The sequence below is a fragment of the Microtus pennsylvanicus genome, chromosome 3, assembly GCF_037038515.1.
Source record: "Microtus pennsylvanicus isolate mMicPen1 chromosome 3, mMicPen1.hap1, whole genome shotgun sequence".
Taxonomy (NCBI): domain Eukaryota; kingdom Metazoa; phylum Chordata; class Mammalia; order Rodentia; family Cricetidae; genus Microtus; species Microtus pennsylvanicus.
Window position 1 is genome coordinate 27,580,982 of NC_134581.1, and position 25,255 is coordinate 27,606,236.

Consider the following 25,255-nt stretch of genomic DNA (forward strand, 5'->3'; position numbering starts at 1 on the left):
CGATCCTTATGCTTACACAGCAGGCACTTTACTGAGACCCCAGCCACAAAAAAAAATAATAGTTTGATGTTAAAAACTCTATGAAGGTAATATTAAATTTTACAAAATTAAAAAAGGTATGTGAAAGTAATTTAAATGAATAGACATTACCTAGTATTGAGATGAGGTTCTAATATTTCTCGGACATGCTCAGGAAATCTCTTCCACAACTGGTGACCTGGGCCATTGCTCTGTATCTCTCTACAGTCATAAATAGAAAGTAATTCCTACAAATACATTTTAAAATAGTAAATCCACAGTGAAACAAACAAATGAAAACTTTTAAGATTCCAAACTTCCTTAGGACATCTATTTCAATGATCTGAAACATTGAGACTTGGGGGTCACATAGCTAAGACAATACTTAATTATAATGCCAGTTCCTGTAAAATAGCCCCTAAAATATAAAATTAATAACTATTTTGAAACAAAAAGAATTTTCTATATTCACAAAATTACACTACTTAGAGTATTTCTTTTGGTGCTAAGGACTGACCCCTCTACACATGTTAAGTATGCACTCTGTAACTGAGATATACACCCAGGCCCTGACCCTGAGAACCTGATGTCTTTGGAGTTATAATGAAAGTAGCTAGAAGTCCAAAAGAGTGTATAAACTAAGACACCTTAACTTCTAGATATAAAATACTGAGCTTAAGGACAGGCAGTGTTGGCACACACCTTTAATCAATCCCAGCATTGCAGAGGGAGAGGCAAGCGGATCTCTGAGTTTGAGGCCAGCCTGTTCTACAAAGACTTCTACGATAGCCTGGGATACACAGAGAAACCCTTCCTAGGGAAAAATGAAAAAAAAAAAAACAACTGAGCTTAAAATCCAACCAAATAGTATGCAAATGTTAAGGATCAGTTCATACCAAGGTACAGAAGAGCACACCTGTAACCCCAGCATTAGCGACAGTGACACACAAGGATGTCTATAAATTCCAAACCATGGGCTTGAGACCACAGACTACACAGGGAACTCCAGACTAGCCTGGTCTACATTGGGAGGTACTGTCTTAAAACAAACAAACAAAACAATTAAAAAAGTCCAAACCACCAACTTGTTAGTCAAGTTCAGAGTCTGAATGATTCTATTTTGTTCCAGTAAAGAACAAAACACACACAGCTCGGCATTGTGGTACATGTTGGTAATCCCAGCACTCAGGAGGTTGAAATAGGTTAGAATTTGAGGCAAGGATAAATATATAATTAGAGCCTGTCTGAAAAGCTAAGAGGGACCCCAGCACTCGGGAGGCAGAGGCAGAGGCAGGCGGATCTCTGTGAGTTCGAGACCAGCCTGGTCTACTAGAGCTAGTTCCAGGACAGGCTCCAAAACCACAGAGAAACCCTGTCTCGAAAAACAAAACAAAACAAAACAAAAAAAAAAAAAGAAAAGCTAAGAGGGAGAGACAGGAAGGGAGAGAGGGGAAGGAGAGGTAGGGGAAGAGGAAAGAGGAAGAGAAATTGATTTTGATGTTTTTAAACGAGGCGTGGGGGAAGGATTTCCTGTCACTAATACCCATCTTTTAAACAAGACAAATAATTTAGGGTATTATATCTTGTAGTACATAGTATTCTTCTTTTTCTGTTCTATTGAAAATAATCATGTGCAACTGATACATGTTTTTCTGATACTTTCAAAAAAATAAACACTATCAGGCAAATCATGTACCTTATATTCACTTCCACACTATCACTGTCTCCTTTCTGATGATCTGTTCCCAGGCAATATAGAAATACTGCTATTTTTTAAAATTAAGTTTTACTGTTCTTTATGTCCCAGCTCCTCTCCCATTCTTCTCTTGGGCTTGATAGTAAAATTCCTCAAGAACTGTTTTTTTGCCTTTTTTTTTTCTTTCTCTCTTCTTATATTTTTGATGTTTGAAACTGATCTTGTCAAGGTCAACTATTGTCTCCGTAGCCAGTGGGTAGTTTTCAGTTCTTAAACTACTATAGCTGCCATCAGCATTTAATACAGATCACAAAGAGAAGACGTCTCCAAACTTTTATCTTCTAGAACAGCACATTCTCCTACCATCACTGGCAGCTCTGTTTTGTCTGCTTTTTTCTTTGTTGTATCTTTTTCTATTCTCTAACTTCTCATGAAGATTAAAGACTGGAATACCCCACCTCCCTTTCTGAAACAGTCTTGATAAGTTGGCCTCAAACACCTTAGCTAAAGCAATCCTCCTATGCATTCTGAGCAGCTGGGACCACAAGCAAGTACCACTACTGACTTATAGAATCTTCTAATCAATACTTCCTTTCTTGATTATTTCATCAAGATGCAGCATTTTAAAATGCCATATCCATAATGAATATCTATATATGTATTTCTGTATCGATATACATATCCAAATGTATATCTAAACCTAGACATTTGTGTAATTCCAGATCTAAATGTCTAACAGAACAACCAATGCCCGCCCCCACACACACCAAAAGGGGAAAGAATAGGTGTAATGAACTCAAAACAAAAAAAAAAATTAACTTAAACAGTTACAAAAGGCAGAGCTGTCAAGTTGGGGAATTAACTAATTTATTTGTTTGTTTTTTCGTTTTTTTTTTTTGTTTGTTTGTTTGTTTTTCCCGAGACAGGGTTTCTCTGTGGCTTTGGAGCCTGTCCTGGCACTAGCTCTTGTAGACCAGGCTGGTCTCGAACTCACAGAGATCCGCCTGCCTCTGCCTCCCAAGTGCTGGGATTAAAGGCGTGCGCCACCACTGCCCGGCGTTGTTTGTTTTTTCGAGACAGGGTTTCTCTGTGTAGTTTTAGAGCCTGTCCCAGAACCTGCTCTGTAGACCAGGCTGGTCTCGAGCTCACAGAGATCCACCTGCCTCTGCTTCCCGAGTGCTGGGACTAAAGGCGGGCACCACCACTGCCCATCTTACGTGGGTGAATTTATAAAAATAAAATCTATCATTGCAAATTATATACTTGGTCTAAGATTAGTTTTAATGTTCAGTTATTTATACAACTAATATAGTCACATATGTATAAAATACATGTTCTCTAAATTTTCTTTAATTTTATTTTATTTACTTTTGAGAGAGTGTCCACTATGTATCTTTGGCTCTCCAGGTAGATCAGGCTAGTCTTGAATTCATAGAGATCTGCCTACCTCTGCCTCCTGAATACTGGGATTAAAAGCATTTGTTTTTATTTAAAAATTTAAAATTTGTGGGATATTCCAAGACAAAGAAAGCCCCACTATGTAAACAGGCTGCTCTGCAACTAGGCTAGTCTCAGATTTGTGGTGATCCTCCTGCTTCTGTCTCTGAGGTGCTCAAATTACTGGTGTGCACCACTATTCCTGGTTCCTAAGTCATGAGTAATGTTTTCTTTTCTTTTTTTTTTTCTCCTTTTTTTGGATTTTCGAGACAGGGTTTCTCCATAGCTTTTGGTTCCTGTCCTGGAACTAGCTCTTGTAGACCAGGCTGGCTTCGAACTCACAGAGATCCGCCTGCCTCTGCCTCCCGATTAAAGGAGGGATTAAAGCTGGGATTAAAGGTGTGCGCCACCACCGGCCGGCATGAGTAATGTTTTCTAAAGGTAGCAGAACAACCTAGATGTTTCAAGAAAATTCTTTTTTTTAATAAAAATATTTATTTATTTATTATGCATACAATATTGTCTGTGTGTATGTCTGCAGGCCAGAAGAGGGCACCAGACCTCATTACAGATGGTTGTGAGCCACCATGTGGTTGCTGGGAATTGAACTCAGGACCTTTGGAAGAGCAGGCAATGCTCTTAACCACTGAGCCACGTCTCCAGCCCTCAAGAAAATTCTTAAATACACTGTACTATATTCATATTGAGTATCATTCAGTTTCTACAAAGAATAAATTAGCTATATATTACTAACACAGATAATTTTCCAAGATAGGTCATTAAGCATAAGAAAATAAAATTGAAGATCATAAATAATATTTCACATTATTTAACATAAAAGACATTTTGTATTTGTATAGCTTTTAAAAATTTTAAAGTATTTGTAGTATGTTAAATACATTTAAAAATTAATATATGCTTTTTAAAATTATTTTTGTTAGCAACAATGTAATGGATTTCATTAAGGCATTTTCATATGTATGTGTTATTATACTTGTTCTTTTTCATTCACAAAAAATCCCTTATGTGTCCTCTAAAATATTATGAATCTGTATTTATTATTTAGTTGATAAAGATAATAGCTAAGTATTTTACAAGTAAGAAATTTATAGCTTTTCTACTAGCATTTAATACTGTAAAGTCAGTAATGGCTATTATATACAAACATACTTACCTGAATAGCATAAGCAGCTGAATCTTGTGCTCGGCTATTATCTGCATATGCAAGGTAAGCTCTTGTTAGCTCCATCAGCAATCCATAGGCAAAGCTTAAATCTTCTACTCCAGTCTTAATAAAAGCAAACAAAACAAAACAAAAAACCAACAACCCTCAATAACTGATACACACATTTTCTTCAGGTGTTAGTTACTGTGTTAACCATGGTCAACTTCAAAATGGGAAAGGAGGGTGAAGCTCAAACAAAGCTGGTATCATGGCTGAAATGATCCATGGCTAGGAAGTCAAATGCTATCTTAGGATGTTATGAAACTGTATCAAAATCATTCATCTTTGAATAGTTAGATCATTTTGCACTGTTTGTGTTTTAACAGGCAGAAAGCAAATTGTAGGGCTACTAAGATGGCTTAGTGGGCAAAGGCACTTGCAGTGTACCTGGTGACCCGAGTGTTTAATCCTCAGAACCCATCTATAGGTAGAAGTAAACTAACGTCTCAAAGTTATTCTCTGACCTCTACCTGTGTATAAAAACACACACACGCACACACTTGAGAGTTGATTTACAGAATATAGTTACTCAAAGGTAATTTCAACATTCTTTCTACTCAAATTCACCAAGTACACTAACATATCAAAAGTTTCATTTTGATTGGTGATATATCTCAGTGAGAAAGCACTTGCCTAGTAGCAAGGTCCTAAGATCAAGCGCTAGTATCGGGGGAAAAAAAAAACCAAACAAACCAAAGAACAGAAAAAAAAATCACAAACATACATACAAGCAAAAACCAGTAAAAAAGTACAAATTGATAGTTATACACGGAAATCCTTAAAATATACACAATTACTAGACTATCCTGAAAAACTAGTTTTTGATGGAAGCACTAGAAATTATGTTTAAATGTTAACCTTTAGATAACTTATTAGACCTTAATTACTATCATATTTAGATAATAAGCTTTGTTTCCAAGAATAGAACAAATTAGATCAACCATTAGATCAACTATTAGGCTCAAACTATGGCTTTTGGTTAAAGAGATCCATAAGAGAATTTAGTAATAAAAGATACTTAAAATTTCTGACTATACAAGTGAATTATATAAAACTCAATTCAAGGGCTGGAGAGATTGTTCAGCAGTGAAGAGCACTGGCTGGTCTTGCTGAGGATCTGGATTCAGTTTCCAGTGCCCACTGGGAGTTCACGACTGTCTGTTATTCTAGTTCTAGGGGGGTCTCACATCCTATTCTGGCCTCTGTGGACAATAGGCATGCATGTGGTGTACAGACATACATTCAGGTAAAACCCTCATATACAAGATAAAAAATTCAAATAAAACAAAAATAACTTAGAGAAATATTATCACTCAAAATTATCATTACTTACCACAAACGTAAAATCTTTTCCTTGAGTTTCCGTTGTTGAGAAATCTAATCGTCCAGGATCTATTGCCCCCAATTCTCCTAAACATTCCCCACACAGTAAGCGAGCCTGAGAGTTTGCATCTTGGCAGCCTTTCAAAATTACCGTCACCAGCTGTGAGATAACAGGCTCCACTGTTTCACTATCAGTTGCATATTTTATCAATTTTTCCTAAAGTAAAAGTAGAAAGTTCATATTCTTACACCTTACATTACAAAAACATTCTTACAGCATGTTTTTCTAAACTAGAGCTTAAAAACATTAACACAGACAAAATTAAAATCCTGTATCTTCAATTTTTTCAGTCGGTTTTTGATGACTTTACATAATACAGCTCACAATATGTTTTGTAGGAGTAGTGTGTGCTCTTAACTGCTAAGCTATCTCTCACCCAAGAATTATCTTTTAGATAGTATCATTTTAGTGTAATTTTCTATTAAGCCTATATCTAGTTTGCCAGTTTTAAAGTGGTATATAACGACACACATATATTATTGCTTCTAGGAATTGCTCATGTAACAATTACTGAGCTTATTTATTAGAAGGTGCAACAATCATGGAGATTCTCCTTTTGACCAAGTATTATTTCTTTTTTTTTTATTTTTTTGACCAAGTATTATTTCACCTTAGATTTACAGTTAACATATAAATAGTAGTTATCAGTCTTCTTTATAAACTCTCCTCTAAAAAGTCATCTAGACAAAATGAAACCCATCTTCAAATAAAAGTCTTAGGAAGGACTCACTTGTAAAAATAGTACTTCTTCAGTTCTTTTGGATTTAAAACCACTCCTAACCATGATACTCTAAACACAGCTGGAGTGTTTTGTTTTTTTTTAAGACAGAATCTCTACGCCCCTAACAATCTAGTTTCCATACCTTTGCCAATTAATTTTAAAAGGGTGGGAATGCTAGAGAGATGGCTCAATAGTTAAAGAGTATTTCTTGTTCTTACAGAGGACCTGGGTTCAGTTCCCAGTACTCACAGTGTGGCTCAAAACCATGCAAAAACTCCAGTTCCAGTTCTGACCTATGTAGGAACTGGGCATGCATGTACAATGAATGATATATATACATACATACAGGAAAAATATTCATACATAGAAAAAAATAGACATGGAAGTCTAAAACAATTAAGCAAATTTTCATTTTTTTGGTCTGGAAGTTCTGAATTTTTTTAAATTACTAAAAATCTATGATTTCTCTGAGTTGACTACTTGGTATTTTCTTCATATAAAATGGATTATTTTAGTATTTATAACAGATTTTTTTTCCAGAAAGATCTCTTGAATTAGTTTAAATATTAATTCTGCCCTATTGCTTTAATATCTTAATATAGTAATTATTTTTAATGCTTTATCAATGACACTTAAATTTTATAGTCAAATGTATTCTGTCTAATCCATAATTTGTTCATTTTTTTCAACTTGATTGCTGAGTTCAGTCGCCTGTGGCTCATATCTTCTTGGTTATGTCTTTTATATCATTTATTTACTTACTTTACTTTTTCTAAAATTTCATTTGTAGCATGAATTTTAATTGATCTTAATAAAAACCTGGAGTCAAATATTAGAGGAGAGATCAGAGAAGCAGAGCGGCCAGTCACTAGAGAGACGTTTAACTCATTCTCAGACCAAAAGGGAGATCCTATCCTATTTCTGCAAGCTCAGACTGCACCTCAGACTGCAACTATCTCCACCAAACTTCAGGCTGCACTGCTCTCCTGTCTCCTCCGGCCTTATATTCCTCTCTCCACCCAGCCATATCACTCCTGTCTCCACCTCCCTAGTGTTGGGATCAAAGGCGTGGGATTTCAAGTGCTGGAATCACCTTTGTGTGAGCTCTGTTTCTCTTTTAGACAGATTCAATCTTGTGTAGCCTAGAGTGTCCTTGAACTAACAGAAATCCCTGTCTCTGTCTCTGTTTAATCCTGGGATTAAAGGTGTGCACCACTACTCCCTGGCTTCTAGTGGCTTAGCTCTGCATTCTTATCTCTAGGCAAGCTTTATTTGTTAAAACACAACAATATATCACTACATTCATTTATTTGTTTATGTGTGAAAGTGTGTGCATGCACGCATGTGTGTGTATGTGTGTGTATCTGTGTTTAAGTGAGTGCATATAAACTCGTAGCATGCAAAGGCCAGAAGATATTGGATGTTCTCCTCTATCACTTTGTACCTATTCCTTTGAGACAAGGGGCTGAAAACCACCCCAGCAATTCTTTCCCCTCCAACTCAGAGCTGGGATTATAGGCATACATAGAATGCATGACTTGTTACATGGGTGTTGGGATCTGAACTTTGGTAGCCATGACTGGAAGCAAGCATTATTAACCAGTTAGCCATCTGTCCAGCACTCTGATTAAAATTAAAATTCTCATGCAATTTTTTACTGAACTTGCAAATATTTGAAATTCTTAATTTAGGTTATAGTGCTAAATCTAGTTTTCTTTTACTTTTTGGTTGCTTTTAAGAAAGAACTGTCACAACTGAAGGACTTTTTTCTTTGAGACAGGTTCTCACACTGTACCTTGGGTTGGTCCTAAGCAATCTTTCTTGCCTCAGCCAGCCTTTTCAAGTTCTGGGATTAAAGTACCATGCTTGGATTTCTTTTTCACTTTTTTTTTACTTTGTTCTTTGTTTTTTGAGACAGAGTCTTACTATATAGCTTTGGCAGGCCTGGAACTCTCTATGCAGACAAGGCTGGCCTTGAACTCGGGAGATCCATCTGCCTCTGTCTCCTTAATGCTGGGATTATTAAAGACGTGCACCACTACACCCAGCTCCTTTCCCCTTTTTTTTCTTTCTTTCTTTTTTTTTTTTTTGAGACAAGGTTTCACTGTTTAGCTCTGGTTGTCCTGGAACTCACTTTGTAAACCTGGGTGGCAGTCTTGAACTAACAGAAATCCATCTGCCTCTGTCTCCTGAATGCTGAGATTAAAGGCATGCACTACCACTGCCTAGCTAACACTCAGCTTTCTTATATGTAATTTTTTCTATTCATATTATGAATCCTCCATATAGGCTCTAACAATAAGCATTCTGTAATGGCTTTAAGATTTTCGTTTTATAAACACCTGTACCAGTATAGTACAGTTAATTGTTTATAAATAAAGCACCATTTTATTTTCTCTTTTTGGTATCAGAGGTATGATTTGATAAATTTCTATAAGACTTTTAAGTCTTCCTCCTATCTTTCTTCTTTCTATTTATAACAAGGTCTTCAAAGCATGTTTTCCTCCTCCTCCCTATTCTTTTACTTCTCCCATGGATGACTGTCTGAGACCTTAGCATCTATATACTTTCCAGTATCTTCTCTGTAGCCAGTACCCAGAAACCATTGCCAGTGTTGTTACACTGGAAGTGAAGTTCTAGATCTGGTCTTACTTCTCTTTTTATACACACTGTTCAGAATCTCCAGTTCTCAGGATCCTATCTTGTAATGATACTGAAGGGGGTGGATAGCATACTAGGATTAATGTGCTCTCCTTGTTTATTCTTTTGATGTTGGAGAGATTGAGAGTTGATTCAGGCATTCATCTTTATTTCAGGACAATCTGGAAGTCTCTAGCATTTCATTTCCAATGAATTCTTTAAATAATTAGTAATTTATGACTTTTAAATAGAATTCTGCATCCCATCAAGGTTAATTTGAGTTTCTTACAATCTTTTTATTCTTCTGGAATTTGCCCCAAAAGATCCCTTTAATATGAGCACTACAACTAGAAATATAGAAGGAACAGAGAGAAGGATAGAAGCAGGGAAAAACGAAAGAGAGAAAGAAATGTTGACATGGTGGTATAAGCCTGTAATTCTCTCACTCAAGAAGCAGAGGCAAAGTTGAGTGGTGGTGGCGCATGTCTTTAATGCCAGCACTTGGGAGACAGAGACAGGCAGATCTCTGTGAGTTTGAGGTCAGCCTGGTCTACAGAGTGAGCTCCAGGACAGGCTCCAAAGCTACAGAGAAACCCTGTCTCAAAAAACAAACAAATGAACAAAAAGCTAAGGCAAGAAAATCATGAGCTCAAGGCTATCTCTGGCTCTACTCAAAGTCTGAGGCTAGCTTGAACTACTCAAAATTAAATAAACAAAAACTAATAAAGTTAGCTCTGTCCAACTATAAAATAATAAAATTATTGACATTTCATATAACAGATATCAAAGAGGTAGTTACATAAGAGTCACAAACTGATAAACACTCAAATCCTTACTTAAAATGATGAAGTCGTCAAGGCTGGGAGGATGGGCCAGTGAGTGAAGAGTTTACTGTACAAGCATGAGGACCTGAGTTCAAATGTCTAACACTTGAAAAAGTGGGACATGGTTGTCTATGGCTGGAAACTGGGAACTGGGACAGAGAGATAGGAGGATTCTAGAAGTTCAGTAGTCAGTCACCCTAGCCTAAACAGTGAGCTTCCAGGTCAGTGAGGGACCATCGTAAAGGAGGAGAGTGATAAAGAAAGACACCTGCACACATGAGAATACACCACAAATACCACACCAAAAATAAAAACAATATTTTAAAATTCAAGATGCAGTAGTCTAAAGTACAACTATGAAATCAGGACCCTTCAAAACAGCAGAATATTCTGCAAATTTGTGAGACTGAAGCTAACGGGCATCTATCTATCTTATGTATTACTCATTTTTCAGTCAGATCTGATAGTTTAGGTAAAATAAAAAAGACTAATTACACCAAATTTTTACAGTTTTCAGGCAAAAATGTCAATCTATCCTTTTTTCTTTAAGTTCCCAACACTTTTTTTGAATTATATCTCTTTAGCATACCTGATTTTTATATAAGGTTTCCTTTAAGCTGGTAAGAGCATGAATACGAACATCTACATTTTCGTGTTGAATTGCTTTCATAGACAGCTGAAGAGTGGTTTGAAGATCAGTACTCTCAGAGGTCTCCTAGACAAAGAACAGAAAGACATACTTTATTAACTATCCTAACAACCTCTGAAAGACCTGTGTTTTCTATGTAACAGTTACTATTAAAACAGCTAAACCATAACCCAACTAAAAGTTTTTTCATCCCTTTCTTTGCAAAGTCTATGCCATCAGTATTTTTTTAGGGGAAAGTATTTTTAGTTGAACATCTTTAGAACTAGAGATTTTCTCCCAATTGAATAAAAATGTATCTAAAATAAGTGCTTTCTGAAAATAAGTACAAGCTTTCACTAATTTACACAGGTTGGTTACACAATGACCTTGAACCAGGTCTGTGAACTCTGTACATAATTCTACTCAATCCTTTCACAACTCAAAGTATTCTAGTTTCTACCTTGAAATTCTATGAAATCACTGTATGTATTTTCATAATTTCATAAAGCACAATGTAACTGGAATCATACCACATTTTCCCCTCAGGAATGTAGAGGGTGACTTCTATTTAATGCTAATGTGTCTCTCACCTAAATAGGACGTGGTAGTGGCACATGATTTTAATTCCAGCATTTAGAATGCTAGGCAAGTAGATGAAGTATTCAAGATGAGCCTCAGCTACATAGTGTATTTGAAGACAGCCTCAGAGACTGTTTCAAAACAATATAAAACATTTTTTTCAAAAAATGATAAAACTGCCCAGCCAGGTGGTGGTAGTGTATGCCTTTAATCCTAGCACTAGAGGCAGAGACAGGTGGATCTCTATGAGTTTGCAGCCAGCCTGGCCTACAGAGTGAGTTCCAGGACAAGCTCCAAAGCTAGAGAAACCCTATCTTGAAAAAAGCCAAAGTGGGGGTGGGGTATGGAGACTTCCCTCAGTCATGGATTCACGGTACTATTATCTATTCACAAAGATTATATTGTTCTTTCTCCCTTCCTTTTCTCTCTCTCTCTCTCTTTCTTTCTTTCTTTCTCTTTTCTTTTTTTTTGGAGACAGGTTTTCTCTATGTAGCCTTGGCTGTCCTGGAACTCACTCTGTAGACCAGGCTGGCCTTAAACTCACAGAGATCTGCCGCTCCTGCCTTCCAAGTGCATGCATGATACCACACTCAGCTTTGACTGTGAAGGATCTATTTTCAGTATACCAGAAGTCAGGAGCAATTTTGTATTTAAGATCTTCCATACCATAAGTAAAGAAATGAAATACCTTTCTATATTCCTGGAGAACTGCTTTTATCTTTTCTAATTCTGGATGATCAGGCAAAAAATATATTTCATGAAGAAAATCTTGCACAGCATCCCTAATAGTTAGAAAGATTTGCAAGACTATGAATGTAAAGCAAAAGTTGAAGATAAAGCTAATAAAAGTCATACTTAAAAGTTCATTGTGATTATTCACTTCAAAATAATCTTTCTGGCCATGTCTAGAGTCCCAGGTAAATTAACAATTTAAAAATTACAACTAATTAGCAATTCTACTAGGAATAAGTCAGTGAGTGGTAGAGCGATAGCTTAGCATGCAGAATGTCTGGGCTCAATCCCTAGTATTAAAAATTAAATAAATTAAACAAATAAATTAAAATATTTAATGGCAAATAACCACAGACAAAAAAAAATCATCCTTGTTAGTCTGTCACATCAGTGGCCCACAATAAAATATGCTTTTCAGTATGCACTTATAGCCCCTTATTCTTTAACCCAGGACAGGTACAAGAATTCCTTTATTGCTAAATGGATGCAGGAGAAGATATGCTGTGGATAGGAAAGAGCATAGGCCTGGCAGTTTCAATTTTTGTGCTCAGAAAAATACTGAGTCACCATGCAAGAACTATGTCTATCAACACGGACAAGACACATTGAGAAAAAAGCTCTGACATTACATGGACAGGGTAGCCAAACGTAGCCATACCAGTGATCTCTAATAAGACCAACAGAAGAAATAACAAGCTGAACTCAGCCTAAACTACAAAATTATGAGTAAATAAAGGAGTTCCCTGTTTCTTTTTTTCAAAAATAATTTATTTATTTTTATTGTATGTGCATTGGTGTGGATATATCTCTACGTAAGGTATCAGATCTTGGAGTTACAAATAGTTGTGAGGTGACATGTGTGTGCTGGGAATTGAACTCAGATCCTCTAAAAGAACAGTCAGTTCTCCCAACTGCTGAGCCATCTCTCCAGGCCTGAGTTCCCTGTTTCTAAAGTACTACATTTGGAGTGATCTTTAATAGCAGAAAGTAAAAGAAATTAATCCCCAAATACATATTTACATAAAGAATATTTTAGAGGAAAATATGCAAATAATCGTTATTGATGCTCTCTTAGTTGCTTAAATTATAATAAAAATCTTTCTAGGTTTGAATACATTTTTAATTCTAGTCTTTATTAATGTATAAAAAAATGAGAAATAGCTGGCATGTGTGCTATTGTGTGCTAAGTCCCATGCTAGATATGGGACGAAACAATAAAAAAACCCAGGACAATTTGTTCACTCAGGAGGTGAGGGTCTACCGGGTACCAAGTGAATGACAACTTTTTTTTAAAGATTTATTTATTTATTTATTTATTTATTATGTATACAACATTCCTTCTATGTATGCTTGCATGCCAGAAGAGGGCACCAGATCTCCTTACAGATGGCTGTGAGCCACCATGTGGTTGCTAGGAATTGAACTCAGGACCTCTGGAAGAGCAGTCAGTGCTCTTAACCTCTGAGCCGTCTCTCCAGCCCCCAAGACATGAAAATGTCAGAAAAATTATTCTACCATCTATAACAATAAGCATTTGAATATTTGTATAAAAACTGAAAAGAGATGTGTAAAGTGATGTTAGTGATTTTATTGTTTTAGCATGTAGAAAACTAAAATAAAACCATAAAAGTATTTTCAATGAATAAAAAGATATTAATCTTCTCTTCTGTGTTTTCATGCCTGAATGGTTACCAGAATAATTTAAAGGAATGGCAACAACATATGGGCGGGCAGGTGTGTAGTACTTAAATCCTAACTTTTCAGAAGAATTAGTTAAGTAACAGGAAAAAAAGCTTACAAATATTTTAGGTTAAGAAGCAGCCTTAGTGAAAATTTAAGTGCAGATAAAGTGTGATCTCTTCTGTCACTAGTCCATATTTGCTACGGCCTCCTGCTATAGTAATTAGTGGGACTGGAAAAGCAGCAGAAAAAAAAATTTAAGCAATAAGATGTGTCCAGCTTTAAAGGTCAAGCCAACCAATTTGCAACTCAATAGTTAGAAGATAGAGAACCAGGGGACATGTTGACATGTTGAAATAATACATTTAAAGAATGTTTTTTAAAAGTAACAGAAATGCAAAAAAAAAAAAAGTCTAAAGTAGGAGAGGCTGATTTAAAGGTTAATGCAATGAAACAATAAGGAATTCCAAGTAACTAAGGTGTGGCGAAGAAAGTGGTAAGTATCCCTCCTAACCTTTCTCAGGGTACCTGACTTAGTTAAGAAGAAAGGTAAAATTACCTTTACCAACTGAAAATCAGTGAAAAAAACTTAATTTCTGATCTATTAGCCAATGAGTTTTAAACATTTATAACAGAAATAACACCCACTAAAAATTCATATGTAGTAGTAATTACATACTAATAATTTTAATTTATTCAAGGACTCTACATTTTAAAATAGTAACTCCACACTATCAAAATAATACCAATACTTTGAGACATAAAAATATATTTGAGAATATTTTAGGGTTGGAGAGCTTGATCATTTGGTAAAGCACTTGCTATGACCTGATGGGATCCCAAGTAATCACAGAAAAGCATTCCTGTAATCCCAGAGCCAAAGAAGCAAAGAGAAGGATCCTTGAGGCTTTGCTGACTAGCTAGACTACACAAATCAGTCAGGTTTTAAAAACCACTTTATCTCAAAAAATAAGATGATGCCATTTAATCCCAGCACTCAGATGCAGAAGCAGGTACATCTCTGCAAGTGTGTGGCCATCCAGATCTATATAGTGAATTCCAGAAAAGCCAGAGCTACATAGTGAGACCCTATTTCAAATAATCAAACAAACAACAAAAACAACAACAACAAAAATAAGGTAGAGAATGATTGAAGAAGATACCCAATGTCACTTCTGGTTTCAAAAAGTCCATGAACACAAATAACTATTTTATGCTTAATTTCAGTTACAATACCTGTTTTCAATGATGAGGTAGTGAAAGATAGCAGCAGTTTCTCTTGGCTGCATGTGTATGAGAGGTAACAAAGCTACTATGACATGACTGAGCAGGGGCCCCAGGTAAACATGATCCAGGCAACGAACAAAGCAGTCCCATGCTCTAAGTGAAAAACAAAAATTAATTCAAAATATTTTTATATTTGTAAAATAGCATCAATTTTATATAGTCATATACATACAAGAGATTAAAGTAGCTTTTGATATAAAGATCAACATGAGCCAAGTGGTGGTGGTGCACACCTTTAATCCCAGCACTGGGGAGGCAGAGGAAAGCGGATCTCTGTGAGTTCGAGGCCAGCCTGGTCTACAAGAGCTAGTTCCAGGACAGGCTCCAAAGCCACAGAGAAACCCTGTCTCAAAAAACCAAATAAATAAATAAATAATCAATTTGTATATACAAATACACACATAAAATGATCTCTAAGTAATAGTAAGTCAAACAAACCTTAAAAACACCAAACAAAAACCAAGGTGAAGATCATTTAAAAAGAAAACTTGAATATTAGGTATTTATACATTTGCTTACACAGATAATCCATAAGGATAATACAACTTAAAAAGAGTTTTGCTTTTTTTTTTTTTTTTTGAATTTTTCAAGACAGGGTTTCTCCGTAGCTTTTCTGGTTCCTGTCCTGGAACTAGCTCTTGTAGACCAGGCTGGCTTCGAACTCACAGAGATCCGCCTGCCTCTGCCTCCCGAGTGCTGGGATTAAAGGCATGCACCACCACTGTCTGGCTTTAAAAAGAGTTTTTAACGTCACAATGCTGTACACACTTTTTTTTGGTTTTTCGAGACAGGGTTTCTCTGTGGCTTTGGAGCCTGTCCTGGAACTAGCTCTGTAGACCAGGCTGGTCTCGAACTCACAGAGATCCGCCTGCCTCTGCCTCCCAAGTGCTGGGATTAAAGGCGTGCGCCACCACCGCCCGGCTGTACAGACTTTTAGAAGAAACTGTTGATGTGGTGATGCACATCTCTAATCTCAGTACTTGTAGAATAACACAGAGTTCAAGAACAACTGGGGCTATGTTAGAAGCTCAAAAAAAATTAAAAGTGGAAGTGAATTCTCATCTTTTCATGAACTAATAATATGGCACAATTATACTGGGCAGTGATAGCAACCCACAGTTTCTAGTCAAAGGTTTCATTTTACCATGGGGTGAACAATGGATATGGTACTTAATAGCATACTTCTGTGTGGAATAGACTACATGAGATACTCAACACTTTTTGTTATGACTTTGGCCAACTGAAAGCTATTGTAAGTGTTCTGAGCTCATTTAAGCTGGGCTACATTAGGCTCCACTGTGTGGTAGGTTAGGTACATTAACAATGTATTTTCAGCCCCAGCTTGCTGGTGAATACCTATAATTTCAATACTTGGGAGGCTGAGGTAGGAAGACTGTTGAGCTCTGGAACAGCTTAGGCTACACAGCAGGACAGTGTCTCAAAAACATACAAAAAAGTTCCAATTTGTGATATTTTCAACTTACAATGTGTTTATCACAATGTCATTATCTCTCCCCACTCCTGTAAATCAAGAACTAGCTATGCTTTTTAAAAAGAGGGCTAACTGGGCCTGGTGGTGCAGGTCTGTTATCCTTCCTGAACAGCAGGTACATCAGGAGTTCAAGGTCATCACTATCTACATCAAGTTAAACTTGAGGCCAGCCTGGGTTGCACTCTGCTTAAAACAAACAAATAAAATTAAAGACTGGTATATTGGTCCAGGCCTGTAATTCCAGAAGCCAGGAACCCAAGGTAGCAGTATGGCCAAAAGAAAACAAAGACAGGTGTGGTGGTATCCCTTATAATTCCAGCTCTGCCCGCACAGAAAATTCCAGGCTAGCCTAGGAATGAAGATGAAAGAGCTGGGTGAAGCATGCTGGCTAGTTTTATGTCAACTTGATACAAGCTAGAGTTATTTGAGAAGAGGTAATCACAATTGAGAAAATGTTTCCAAGACATCAGCCTGTGTAGAAGCCTACAGTCACATTTTCTTGATTGATGTGTGTGGGCCCATCCCATATGGGGTTGTACCACCCCAAGGTGAATGGTTCTAGACAATATAAGAAAGTTCACCAAGCAAGGTATAAGAAGCAATCTAATAAGCAGTATTCCTCTATGACTCTGTGTCAGTTTCCACCTCCAGCTTCCTGCTTTGATTGAGTTCCAGCCCTGACTTCACTGATAGACTTTAACCTGAGAATTAAAAGCTGTTGTTTTATTACAACAATACAAATTCTAAATGGTACCAGAATCACGGCATGAATCACTGTTGTGACACACCTGACCACTGAGTTTTGGGGAGGAGTGTGGTAACATTTGAGCTTTGGGCTAGAAAGCTGTTGAGTGCTCAGAGTACAGAGTTCTGTGGGACCTTGGAACGTAAGTACGCTGAGAGCAATGCAGATGAAGGAGGCCTAACTTACTGAGACCGTTTGATATTTTGAATTAAGAATCTGTAGCTCTGGTCAGTGGGACTTAAGAATCCACTATAAGAAGAAACAAGTACCACTGAAGTGAAACCTTTGTTTAATAACAAGTTCAACTGATGCTGGTTAGTTGGAGCTGAGAAATTAGCACTGAATAAAACAAAGATAAGCACCCTTGTAGATCATAAGTCTGGGAATATTTTCTTAGGGCCAGGACAAAGAACCTGTGGTCCAAAGGGTCCAAGACTGCATCTCATGCTGGCAGCTGAACTTGGGTAGTGAAAGAGTCACCCATGAAGTACTTGTTTTGAAGAAATAAAGGAGTCACTGGAGAGAGGCTGAGGCTTGGCACCATGTGGCAGGGTTAGGATCCCTGAAAAGAGCCCAGTAGAGGCTACTAGTGAAAGTGCAGTCCAATTGCAGCAGAGACCCCAGCATTTTTAGGGCTGTCAGTACCATGGACAACTATGAGGACAACAGCAACTATGAAGTGGAGCTGACCAGATCAAAGATGAAAAGGTGAAAATGTTGTGAGTGGCAGAGACAGAGGAATATGACTGTCTAAACTACTTGAAGCATAGAAGAGCATAAGTTAAGGCTAGACACTGGATACTGAGTTATTTATACTGTTGGGAATTTGGCTTTGATTTGTTCAGATTGTGACTGTACATAAGCATGTAACATATTTTTGATTTTATAGAAGCCCACTGTTAAGAGACTTTGGAATTTTAGAGAGATTTAAATGTTTTACAGAAATTAAACTTTTAAAGTTAGAATTTAAATTTTAAAATTGGAATTTAAAGACTGGGACTTTTAAAAAGTTAGACTGTTTTGTATGTGACATTAACCATACCATAAGGTTATGGTTAATAAGTGATGTGTTTGTATGTCAAGTTGACAAGGGGTCAATTTTACTGGCTAGTTTAATGTCAACTTGATGCATAAACTATAGTTGTTTAGGAAGAAAGCACCAGATCAGTCTGTGGTAAGAACTCATTAGTGTTTCCTAGAAATACAAGAAAACATATCAACTAAGACAGTCACTTACCTGCAACATAATTCAGGAAAATCATCCTTGAATCTAAGGCCAGTTCTCAGTGTGGTCATCATTTTTACTCTCACAGAACTAACATGTTTGGGTCCCATCAACTTCATCAAAGACATCAAACTACTCAAGGCCTACAAAAAAATAGTAGTTAAAAACAGAACTTAGAAACAAGATGCCAGAACTTAAAAGTTATTTATAAAATTTAAACAGATTGCTTAACAATGGACAGTAATGGTTTTAATGATCATAAATTCAAGATGTTCTGAATTTAACACAATAAACAGCTGCTGGACATACTTAGAATAGAAAGAGAATGAGGACTGCATCAATAGTTCTAGGTTCTAATGAATGAGTAAAGAAAGTCTCCAATCAATCTTATGTATGTACTTAGAAGTTACTATTTCTGTGTTGAAACACATCATGTTCAGAAGCAATTTAGGAGAAAAGGGTTTATTTGGCTTATGCTTCCACATCACTGTTCATCATTGAAGGGAGTCAGGACAGTAACTCAAAACAGGGCAGGAACCTGGAGGTAGGTTCTGAAGCAGAGGCCATGAGGGGTGCTTCTTTCTATAGCACCAGGACCACAAAGCCCCAGGGATGGCCCTACTCACAACAGGCTGGGCCCTCCCTCATGGATCACTAATTAAGAAAATGCCCTACAGGCTTGCCTACAGCCTGATCTTTTGAAGGTATTTTCTAAATTGAGGCTCCCTCCTCTCCAATGATTCTACCTAAGTTGACATAAAACTAGTAACACATGTATCTAAACATGTAAGCTCTTTATAGTTTATAGCATGAAAATTCCACTTTCCTTAAAGTCATTTATTCTCTTATTTGGCATAAATGTTTTAGGAAGCCATATAGATGGAATCGAAGTTACTGAAAATTTACTAGTTAACACTGAAATAACAGGCACTGACTTAAAATTTATAGCAAAATTTTCTATGTCTTACATGGATCCTTAAAGTTATCAGAAGGGAAGAGTATACTAAAATAAAAGCTGCAACTGGGCTAGCAAGATGACTCCCAAGGCTTTGCTGCCAAGCCTATAACTAAGTTCTAGCCCTAGGATCCATATAGTGGAAGGAGTGTACTAACTACTGCATATTGTCCCTGGCCTCTACATGAGCACTGTTGCACACTAATGTTAACACACATGCACACTAAGAACAGAAATACCAACATCAGACTCAGGTGAACCATAAAATTAAATTATACAACAGATGTTCAAGCTCTCAGTTACTGCTGTTTTATGTCTTCCACTGGGTTAGATATTATGATGGTATGGGCCTGCAGCCATTAGTATTATTATTACCTGACAAGTATAAAGCTAGATGAACAAGGTGGCCGTCATAATCCCAGCACACAGGAGGCCAAGGCAGAAAGACTACCGTAAATTCAAAGGCACCCTGAGCTATAACAACAAATGCATAAAGTTAACTTGGGTGAATGTTCTTGGAATCTAGAATCAAGCTGTGACTGAAGTTACATTTAGTTACAGAGCTGACAAATTCTTCAGACCAGTTTAAGTTGGGTTTCGTATTTGTGATCGTCAGTGAAAGCTGGGACAGTTTCTATTTTTACAATGTCTAAAAAACAAATATTTGATATTCAGTGATAAATATCAAACGTTTGGTTGCTTCTCTTGCAACCAAAGTTTGTTGCAAGTCTCACACTTAGGCTTGGTTAGAGCTCATTATGTAGCCCACACTGGCATCGAACTCTCAGATATTCTTTCAGCCTCGGTCTTCCACAAGCTGAAATTACAGGGTGAGCTACCACACCCAGCTTGTTCAAGGACTTTTTATATTTGAATGTTTGTAACCAGAAACAGAACTATGTTTCCTGAATATTCAATATAAATTTTATTCTAGGCTCCTTTGATTTCAGATACCACTACTTACCATTTTCTTATCTTCAATGCCAACACTGGAGCTCAGTAATTGCATATTAAAAAAGGCCAGAATGCCCAACAATTTTGGTTGCAAATAATCCGCCTATGGATTGAAAAAAAAGATATTATATGTTTTATATATAAAGTATCTCTCTTCTTTCCCTCTGAATTGGAGATTTATTACAGAACTCCTACTGGGCAGTACCAATGAACTGTATCAGGCACATAAAACAGCAAGACAAACAGCTAGTGAAAGGTGGTAACTGAAACATGTTCCAAGGTAGCAAAGCTTACTGTTGAGGCGGCTGATTCAGGTTCTTTTGGGGTTATAGTCCCTGATAAGTGCAGAAGAGGAAGATTCTACTAGTGTACAGTGAGCAGGAGTTAGGTATCTATGCTACATGTCTTTTTAGCATACAGAAACTTACCAAGCAAAGAAACTGGGTCTTGTTTTTCAAGCTCCAATTCACCTTTTGGTTTTTGAACATTTTTTTAAAATCATCAATAATTTTTTTTAGGTTAGCAAAGTATTGGGTTTAATCATAGCATCTCCATAATATGCATTTTGTAAATTTCTTATTTGGATTGAAATTAAACTTTAGCATAATAAATCACAATTTCCTAATTATATGGTTCTAGTCTATGTTCTTAAATAAAATATAGGTATAGGTGGCACTCAAATCTACATAAATATTCAAATTTTAAAGTCCCTGGCATCCAGACAAATAGTACTTTAGTATGTATATCTGCCATTCAGCAAATATATGTGTTTCTATTCTATTATGCTAGGTAATGTGTTTAAGATAAACACTAATACACAAGGCAAATTAGTAGGAGGCACTGAATAAATTCACACATAAATATGGTTGTGATAAGGGCTAAAAGAAAATAAACATGAACATGTGGTAGAAACTGGAAAAATGAATTTAGTTAGGGGTGATAAAAAAACTTTGAAGAGTAAAAAACATCCAGGAAATTATTATTGTAAGTACAGAGACCATCTAAAGCCAACAGTTACAAATTTTAAAAGACAAAGCAAATAGAGCTAAAGCAGTGAAAGGGAGAGTTTAACAAAAGGAGGGTGGAAAGGCACACTGCCACATATGGTCTTACAGATTTATTGTGAAGAGCTTATACATTATTTTCAGGCAAATGGGTAGATAATGATATAAAATACCATTGCCCAAAGCAGGGAAGATTTGGGGAAACAAGTCAGGGAAGAATAATAAAAACTTCTTTGGAGTCTAGGGTTCCACCTAGACAGCTCAACATAAGGCAGTTGCTATGGTAGATGACAACCTGACACGGGCTAAGGTCGTCTGAGAGTAGGTAATCTCAAGAAAACACTTCCATCAGAGTGGGCTGTAAGCAAGCATGTAGGCCATTTTATTTTTTTAAAAAGATTGATGAGGTAGGGCCCATCTATTGAGGGCGGAGCCACCCCTGGTCTGGTGGTCTTGGGTTCTATAAGAAAGCAGGCTGAGCAAGCCATGGGGAACAAGCAAGTAAGCAGACACTCTTACATCTGCATCAGCTCCTGCCTCCAAGATCCTGCCCTGCTTGAGTTCCTGTCCTGATTTCCTATGATGAAGAACTGTAAATAAATGCTTTCCTCCCCAAGTTTCTTTATGATGTTTCATCATGTCAGAGGTAACAACCCTAACTAAGATACTTGCCTAGCACGTACAAAGCTCTAGGTTTGATCCCCAGTACTGCAAACTGGATTCCTTGAAATTCCCTTTGAGAACATATAGTGGTATATTATTTGTGTTTTAATAAAGTTTGCCTGCAGATCAGTGCAAAGCTGCCACACTAGACAGTCATACAGACCAGGCAGTGGTGGCACACGCCTTTAATCCCAGCAGCCACACTAGTTAGTCACAGAGGCTGGATGATGGTGGTGCATGCCTTTAAACCCAGCACTAGAGAGGAATATAAGACAGGAGGAGACAGGTATCAATCTCAATCTGAGGATTAGTAGAGGCAGGATCACCCTTTTTTTTGTCTGATCCTTGTTAGAGGTAAGAGCTCTCTAGCGGTGTGGCTGCGTTGCTTTTCTGATCTTCAGCTGGAACCCCTATATCTTTCTCTGGGTTTTTATTCGTGCAACAAGAACTAGCACGATTCACTAAATATATTTTCAGATAAACAGTTTTGTCCATGCCATCTATTTCCTTCTAGGATCTAACCTATATAAACCCCAAAGTTCAAAGCTCACAGTTTAAAAGTTAGAACTGAAACATAAACAATGGAATCACCAAAATCATCCCATCAAAGCAAGAGATCAAATGAGATTACGATGAGAGGGTAGAGCCAATTACATTATTCCAAATCATTCCAATACAAAAAGAATAAAGCTGAAAAATAAAGAGAAAAGAGAACGCTGTATGCCTTGGCACAAGCCTGTAATCCCAGAACTCAGCAAGTAGGGCAGAAAGACAGGGGGTTCAAGGCCATTCTCAAATAGGTAGGGACTTCGAGGTAAATCTGGATTTTATGAGATCCTGTCTTAGAACTAACATGTAAGCCAACAACAACAAAAGCAGAACACATAAAAAAGGAAAACACATCTTTCTTTTACCTAACAATGGATTTAATTTAGCTTGCTTCATCAAGAATTAGCTCTAAGAAGAAACAAGATGAGGGGAAAAGCTGTAAATACATTTTAATGCATATTTGGCAACTAGGGAAGAGAAATAAACCTTGTTTACTTAAATGAAAATATAAATCATGCCAGGTGTGGTGCTGTATGCCTTTAATCCCAACACCCATAAGTAGATCTCTGAGAGTTTGAGGCCAGTTAGGTCTACAAAGTGAGTTCTAGGTCAGCCAGGGTTATATAGGGAGACCTCTAAGAGGGGGGGGGGAGACGACGACGAGGACTTAGGAAAAAATAAAATCCTAGGAATCACCTGGAAATCCACATTTTCAAGATACATATACAGCTTACATTTCTGTGACTATTCAACTTTAACCTTTTCTAAAAGATCTTAATTAAAACTACAGAGAAATTAGAAAATAGGGGTGACAAGTTTCCTCAGCTTCTTAAGTAGGCTACAAAATGGACAAAACAAAACAAAACAAATACCTTACCATCAGTTCAGGTGATGTGATATCTCGTGGTCCCTGATATGGATCATCACTAGATGCAAATGAGGCAAGTATTGACAAACCGTTGAAAACCTGTTGATAATGTTCTCCAATACGTAGCAATAATTCATTGTGCAATCCTTGAAAATCTTGTCTTAAGAGACTCCCCAGCTCAATTTCTGTTTCATTCTAAAGATATTAAAAATTATTTTTCTCTCACATTAGCATCTAAAAATAAGTACACTGATTTTTAACATGTTATTTGTAAATCAAGAGTTCTAGGTAAGATAGCATAGCTTACTAATAGAACTAAGAAAAGACATTGGCAAAGAATTCTAATCTTGCTCTTTTCTGATAGGTCTCCCATGAGCTGTATGTAATGAAGAAAAGTGACCAGACTTAATTTTGAAAAAACTGGAAAAAGCCCTATGTTTGCCTAAAGTCTTTTTACACCAGCAACACAGTATTTACAGATGCACAAACCCTCTGACCGTGCTACACAACAGGCTTTTGATCAGAATGTTGGAGTTTAAATTCTAGTTGTCATTTATAGGTTGTCCTGTGATTTGGACAAGTTAGCTAATCTAAACACTCACTGCCTTAGTTCTATCATCTGTAAAGAGAAACAATGGTTGAACATTTCTAATTAAAACCCAAATACCAATTCTTTTGTACACTGTCATGATACCAGAAGCAGAATTTTTTTTTTTTTTTCCGAGACAGGGTTTCTCTGTAGCTTTGGAGCCTGTCCTGGAACTCCCTTTGTAGAATTTTTTATACTTGACTTTATTTGATTGGTTGCAGTAAAATGTAGGCACCTTGAAAATATTTTATGAAAACTGTACTTTTTTCTTTTCTTATTTTGATTTTCAAGACAAGGTTTCTCTGTATAACAGCATTAGCTGTCCTGAAACTCACTTTGTAGACCAGACTGGCCTCTAACTCATAGAGATCCACCTATCTCTACCTCCCAAGTGCTGGGATTAAAGGTTTGTATCACCACACTCAGCTGGGCTGTACATTTAAGATATGTATAAAACATGAATGAATTCTGTGTCTAGACTTTGGTCTCATCCTAAAGATATCTCATTATGTATATGCAAATATTTCAAAGTGCGAAAAAAAAAAGAAAAATCTGAAATCTAGTCTTAAGCATTTTTGTGCAAGAAATAAGATGTACAAGAAATAAGACCTCTATCTTGTCAAACATCTGAAATGACCCGGATGTATGTGGACAGAGAAGCTTCTGACATAAAGTATATACACCATAAATATTATCATTCTGTCTCCATAACATATGGTTAAATTCTTGAGATAAATGAAAACAAATTGATAGTCATTAGTTCTCAAGTGAAAAAGAGATCTGCTGTCCTCTTAGAGAAAAATAAAATTAAGATTTTCTATTTCCAGTCTTATATTCCCAAAGACATCGTTAATGTAAAATAAAAAAAGCCCAAGCTACAATTTTAAGCTTAAAAACTAGCAAGACAAAAAAAAAAAAAAAAAAAGGGGGTGGGGAAAAAAAAAAAAACTAGCAAGACATGCAAACCTAACAGTCTACACCCATAATGAAATGAGAGAATAAAGTCCCAAAAGTTGTTCTCTGATCTATACATGCACAATGGTCCATATGCACCCACGCATTGTTTCTCTTACACACACACACACTCACTCTAAAATTGAAGATTGATTTATTTTATTTCCATGCCTACAGTGTTTTGCCTACATGTTTATATGTTTACATGGACTTGGTGCCACAGAAGTTAGAAGATGGTATCAGATTCTGGACCTGGAGTTACAGGAAGATCTGCCATGTGGGTACCGAGAACTGAACTCAGGTCTTCTACTAGAACAAATGCTGTTAACCACTAAGTCATCTCTCCAGACCCACTAAATTATTAATTATTTAAAAAGTAGGAAAAATTATAGTCAAATTATAATCA

At 36.7% G+C, this 25,255-nt stretch overlaps 1 protein-coding gene across 1 annotated transcript in view; it reads right to left on the reverse strand.

The window, feature by feature from the left end:
* The window catches only part of Atr (ATR checkpoint kinase), a 100,915-nt gene that overhangs the window by 52,726 nt on the left and 22,934 nt on the right, over positions 1–25,255 (reverse strand). The window contains exons 16-24 of the mRNA XM_075964966.1: positions 23,316–23,501; positions 20,233–20,325; positions 18,326–18,456; positions 14,801–14,944; positions 11,841–11,934; positions 10,535–10,660; positions 5,710–5,916; positions 4,326–4,439; positions 151–266 (exon numbers count right to left, since the gene is read on the reverse strand). Coding sequence (XP_075821081.1) covers positions 151–266; positions 4,326–4,439; positions 5,710–5,916; positions 10,535–10,660; positions 11,841–11,934; positions 14,801–14,944; positions 18,326–18,456; positions 20,233–20,325; positions 23,316–23,501 — 1,211 coding nt within the window. The remainder of the gene's footprint in view (positions 1–150; positions 267–4,325; positions 4,440–5,709; positions 5,917–10,534; positions 10,661–11,840; positions 11,935–14,800; positions 14,945–18,325; positions 18,457–20,232; positions 20,326–23,315; positions 23,502–25,255) is intronic.